A 6,000-nucleotide genomic window follows, 5' to 3' on the forward strand; every position below is an offset into this window, starting at 1 on the left:
GTATCTCTGTACGGCCGTGTCTACACTAGCCCCAAACTTCGAAATTGACGCAGCATGGGAATAAGGGGACTTCGAAGTAGGCGGGGTCCTTTCGAAAAGGAGCCCCGTCGGGACGAGCTGCGCGGCGGCGAGCCACATCAATTTCGAAGCGCCATGGCCGCCCGCATGCTAATGAAGCGCTGAATATGCATTTTAGCGCTTCATTAGTAAACTTCGAAATGGCCATTTGCATGGCCATTTTGAAGTTTGGGGCTAGTGTAGACATAGCCTACCAAAACTGGGCTGAGCCACAGAGTTTGGATGCGGATTCAAACTTTCCCAAAGCGTGGATGTGTTTGGATATGAAATTTTGAATTAGGTGTATCTCTAATAGAAACAGCAGTTAAAAATCATGTTTTGTTATTTTCAACTTAATAGCATAGGGTTCTTGAGAAGAATCAGCTTTATGGATCTCTTTCTATTGATTATATTGAGGAGACAGAAAAAATCACTCAGGCTATGTCTATACTGCAGCCCCATTTCAAAATAAGCTATTCCCAAATAGCTTATTTCAAAATAACACAGTCACACACAAAAATGCATTTCAAAATAACACCCAGGTATTTCGAAACAGCACGTGAGAGCCCATATTGTCTATTTTGAAATAGCGCCATTGGAGACCATTATGGCTTATCCCGTTGGAGGTGGCATGGTAATGAGGCAATTTGAAGCAGGCTAATGAGGCACGAATGTGCATATTCAGTGCCTCATTAGCATAACAGTGGCCATGTGAATTTTGAAGTGCAGACTTCGAATTGCAAATTAACAGTGTAGATGGGGACAACTTCAAAATAAGTGCCCCACTTCTACATTCCCTTACTCTGATCTAGTTTCCTCTGAAGTTTGTTTATGAACTATTTGATGCAAGTAGGTGCTCTCAAGTTTGGTTGGTTAGTTGTTATTGGACGCAGATCACGTGGTATTGTTTTCTGATTTGTGACTGGATGACTGAAAGTTTTAGAATCAGGTTTTACAGCTATTCATATTCATGAATTCATGGTCCTTCATTTTCTGAGTATTCTCTAATACTTGTTTAAAATATGCTGTTTCCACAAACACTCCTCTCAGTAAACTTATCTGCTGAAATACAGAAAAAAAAGGATGCAAAGAGAGGTGGAACAAAATGATTTTAAATCAGAGAGTAGTTGCACAAAATATTTAAGTGTCAGACAGATTTATAATTCAGAAACTTAATGATTTTGTAAAGCATCTTAAGATACAGTAAGAACTGGGAATTGTAATTATCTTGAATAAGGGAAATAAAATGTGTATATCCAATTTCTATCACTTTCTACTAGATGGAAGCAGAGCCAACTTCTTTATGAGAGTAGTTTATATTTTATTAGTAGTTCATGCTTTGTGTTGAAACTATTATCCAAACAGATATGTCAGATTTTGCAGCTATTAACACTATTATTTGCAGATGGTAGAGGATAAAAGAATAAATCTTTTGAAAGAGTGGGGGCCGTGTGGACGCTCTCTTTCAAAAGAGCAGATCACTCTTCTGATCCACTTTTTTTTGGAAGAGATCTTCCGGAAGGGCTTCTTTTGAAAGATCTCTTGATAGACCTCCGGTATATCTAAATATTAATTTTTATTGGTGCTATTCCTGTTATTTTTGTTTTCAGTGAACACAGTGTAGGATACAAAGTCTTAGATATGCTGGTCACTAAGGCTGCGCCTACACAGCAGTGTTATTTCAAAATAATCTATTCCGGAATAGCTATTCTGAGATAGCATGTGTGGACACATAGGCCGTTTCTCCACAGGCCACTTTCTTCAAAAGTGGCATGGTAATACATGGCCCGAAATATGCTAATGAGGCACGGATGCAAATTCCCCACGTCTCATTAGCATAATATCACATGATTTGGAGTCCGGAAGACTATTCTTCTGGACTCCAAAATGCCGTTTAGAAGTGTGGGGAGAGCACAGCAAGGCATCTGCAGCCTGTGCTGCTCTCCAGCTGGGCTGGGCTGGACGTAGCTGGGCGGCTGCCGATGAGCGCAGGAGCATCCCACCCTTCCCCTGGAGTGGCACAGCCTGAGAACAGGATGAACGTGTTCTACCTCCCACTGTTCTAGGGCCGTACCACTCTGGGGGAGGGGTGGGACCATCCCTGCACTCCCTAGAAGAGGCAGAGCACTGCTGGAGGAAGAGGTGGGTGGGGGCAGAGCAGGGGTGTGGAGGGGCTGGAGCAGGAAGTGGAGCACTGGGAGGGCTTGGGACAGTGTGGGGTTGTTCTGACCCTGCCCTGGGCTGAGGGGGCATGTGTCTGCTGCCCGCCTCCCCCAGACCTCCTCTCCCCAGTCGCCTCTGTCATTAGTGCACCCCGAGTTTTCTCTAGGACTTGAATGCTTTGGAAATTCTGCCCTGCCTTTTCTAACCACACTGCTTCTTGTTTCAGGCAAACGAACTGCCAGCAGAACTAACACAAAATGAACGCATCCTCCGGCTCCTCCGGACGAAAGAAAAGCCCAGGAGAAGCTAACACAGCACTGTACTGGGTATAGTGTGACAGAGAGGAGCCCTGTCCACAGGCCACGAATGCAAATCTGGTTTTGAAAATGGCTTATTGAACCTGTTCACAGGGTTGATTTAGCATGTCCAAGATACCACTCTGTGAACAAGGTCAGCCTTCAGCACAGAGCAGGGGTGCACTAAAGATTCTGTTTTGCACCATTCAGCTCAATAGGGCCGTGTCTACACGTGCCCCAAACTTCGAAATGGCCATTTCGAAGTTTACTAATGAAGCGCTGAAATGCATATTCAGCGCTTCATTAGCATGCGGGCGGCAGCCGCTCTTCGAAATTCACGCTCCTTGCCGCCGCGCGGCGCGTCCAGACGGGGCTCCTTTTCGAAAGGACGCCGCCTACTTCGAAGTCCCCTTATTCCCATGAGCTCATGGGAATAAGGGGACTTCGAAGTAGGCAGCATCCTTTCGAAAAGGAGCCCCGTCTGGACGCGCCGCGCGGCGGCAAGGAGCGTGAATTTCGAAGCGCGGCTGCCGCCCGCATGCTAATGAAGCGCTGAATATGCATTTCAGCGCTTCATTAGTAAACTTCAAAATGGTCATTTGCATGGCCATTTCGAAGTTTGGGGCACGTGTAGACGTAGCCTAGGAGTTTTCCTGTGGGCTTTAGTGAGAGCAAGGTGGGGTCTTCAAGGCCTGTTTGCATCATAGTCCAGTCTATACTTGAAAAGTTACAGTGTTCCCAGCAGTGTATAAGCGCGCTAAGCATGTCTAGGACACCTTATAGCCACAAACATGCGCTCCAGCCATTCCACAGTCATTCCCACTACTACTAGGACCGTACCAGCTGAGGGTAGGTCCTCACATCTCTGTTCACCTCTTCAGGTTGAACCATTCAGTCCATGTGTAGGTGGGAAGCACAGATATTACAGCTGCACTGGCCAGTTCATCTCCCCAGCACAGTCCCAGAAGGCTTCAGCCACGCCTCCCCCCACCCCCCTTCAGTGGTGGCTTTGGCAGTTTGGAGACCTGGCTGTGTCCACCTTTCTCCTAGCCATCAGGCCTGGCCTTAAGGCAAGGCAAGCAAGGCAATTGCCTTGGGCCCTGCACCTTCAGGGCCCAGCGCCCGCAGCAGGTGAGCCCGGCTGTCATCATGCCACCTTGGGCCCCACCCACTGGTCAGGCCCTGCTGTCAGCCTGCTGCTTTGGGCCCTGCAGACACTTTGGCTCACCCTGCCAGCTGGTGTTTCATGCAGGCCTGAGAGAAAGCTGATGGGCGCTCTCGTGGTTTCAGGTGTGCCCAGTAGCTCCTGCCCTGTTTGCGGCCACCTGAGAGCAGGAATTTGGGACATAACAGCCTATTGAAATCAAAACTTTATTTAGAACAAGGAATTTGGGTATTGGCCTGTAGGAAAGTAACCCACACCACAATGGGAAAGTTAGTGAATCCAAACACCACAGCATCCCCCACGAGAAACCTCTGTTATGTGTGTAATAACTACCTTACACTGTCAAAACAAAAATGCAGTCAAGCAGCACTTTAAAGACTAGCAAAATGGTTTATTAGGTGAGCTTTCGTGGGACAGACCCAGTTCTTCAGACCATAGCCAGACCAGAACAGACTCAAGATTTAAGCCACAGAGAACCAAAAACAGTAATCAAAGTGGACAAATCAGAAAAAAAATGATCAAGGTAAGCAAATAAGAGAGTAGAGGGGTGGAAGGGGGTCAACCACTCTTAAAGGGAGACTGCCGAACTGTCTTTTATATTCAAATTCGGCACATTAACACGTGGTTTGAACCGGGATGGGAATTTTCTGAGTCACTATAGGGGCTCGTTTGCATACTTGGCGTAATCTAATTCTTGACCTCCCCCTACCCCCTCTGTACTCACTGATTTGCTCACCTTGATTGTTTTTTTCTGATTTGTCCACCTTGATTACTGTTTTTGGTTCTCTGTGGCTTAAATATTGAGTCTGTTCTGGTCTGGCTATGGTCTGAAGAAGTGGGTCTGTCCCACGAAAGCTCATCACCTAATAAACTATTTTGTTAGTCTTTAAAGTGCTACTTGACTGCTTTTTGTTTCGATAGTGTCTAGACTAGCACGTCTCCCTCTCTGTTACTACCTTATACTGGAGTTGGAGCCAAAGGAACTGTTGCATCTCTATCTCATATTTGCTTAAGCCCTGAAAAGGGACTTAAGTGAAAACATAGCTAAGGTACCCCAACCCACTCCCATGGAAATTCTAGTTTTCTTCCTTACAAGTCAGGGGATGGAAGTAACTTCTGATTCTCCCCGCTATCTTTGAGGATCAGGACAGCTGCTAGAGAGACAACTACCTGAGCTTCGACTGCTCTGTTTGGCTTGTCGAGGGAGATACAGGACCAAAAGGATCTGTTAGTTAAGCAACAACTCATTAAAATGATCCAGAACTTCACAGTTTACTCAAAAAGCTTTCAAGCAAAGGAGAGCAAACTAATTTCCTCCTCAGAGTGAACTCTGACCTGCATACCACAATCCTGACAGTGAGTACAGGGTCAGCTAGTGGCCTTCTGCAATGTAGTGCTGTGATCGCACAAGCCCTTTCCCTCCTAACACGTTCTCAAATTCTTGAAGAGAACAGAGCCATGGGTGCTGTCACTGAGTGTACCCAATATGTCATATTAATGTGTAGCTGCAAAGCATACCTGTATGGGTGCTATAAATGTGGTGTTGTACGTGTTGTATACACAGACATCTGCATATGACGCTATTTCATGTTCACCAGCTACTATGCAATGCAGCTGCTTGAAGGACCTGTGCCTGGCATTATAGGAAAGGTTCCACTATGAGCAGCCCTCCGTGTGTAATCTGGGCACATCAGACCAGTTCATACAATACAGGCCTGTAAATGTAGCCATGCCAAATGACTGCCTTAATAAATGGTTCTAGAACACCCGGCTGCCACCTTTAACCTTGCTGTGATTCAGACCGCGAGTGTGGCTGGGACGGATGCTATTAACTGTGTCAGAGACCCTTATACATCATGGTTAAAGTTCCGTAATGTGGATATGACTGTGACACATTTTAACCTTGGCCCTGTACCGTGCTACATCAATATACAGTAGTTATTGCAGTCAATATGTACACGCCTAAGCCATACTGGTCAAAACAACATTACAGATTTTCCTTGGTGAGGTTCAGCTCAATGTTAACTCAGCCCAGGAACACAAACCGTTCAGCCCCCTTCCAAACCATGGCGAGATGCTTCAAAGTGTTCGTGTAGACAGGACTTTGGTTCCCAAGAAGACATGGACTGCTACCTTGTTAAAAGACTGCAAGTGTGGCATTTAATTGAATCACTGCGTTCTATCTTTAGAAAATAAAAAAGAGTCACTTTACTTTCGCTCGAGGAAGCATAGTTCACTTTAGTGCACATTGTTTCCTCCAACAAATGGATCGTAGCCATAATTATTGCAAAATCTGGAATCTGGAACATAGTGCAAGCT

At 45.9% G+C, this 6,000-nt stretch overlaps 1 protein-coding gene across 1 annotated transcript in view; it reads left to right on the forward strand.

Moving 5' to 3' along the window:
* Positions 1–2,751, forward strand: part of ANKRD29 (ankyrin repeat domain 29) — a 44,190-nt gene extending 41,439 nt beyond the window's left edge. Inside the window, exon 10 of the mRNA XM_074985824.1 lies at positions 2,447–2,751. Within this exon, the coding sequence (XP_074841925.1) occupies positions 2,447–2,530 (84 nt within the window). The 3' untranslated portion in view covers positions 2,531–2,751. The remainder of the gene's footprint in view (positions 1–2,446) is intronic.
* The last annotated feature ends 3,249 nt before the right edge of the window (positions 2,752–6,000 follow it).

Source organism: Carettochelys insculpta, chromosome 2 (genome assembly GCF_033958435.1).
Source record: "Carettochelys insculpta isolate YL-2023 chromosome 2, ASM3395843v1, whole genome shotgun sequence".
In the NCBI taxonomy this organism is placed as follows: domain Eukaryota; kingdom Metazoa; phylum Chordata; order Testudines; family Carettochelyidae; genus Carettochelys; species Carettochelys insculpta.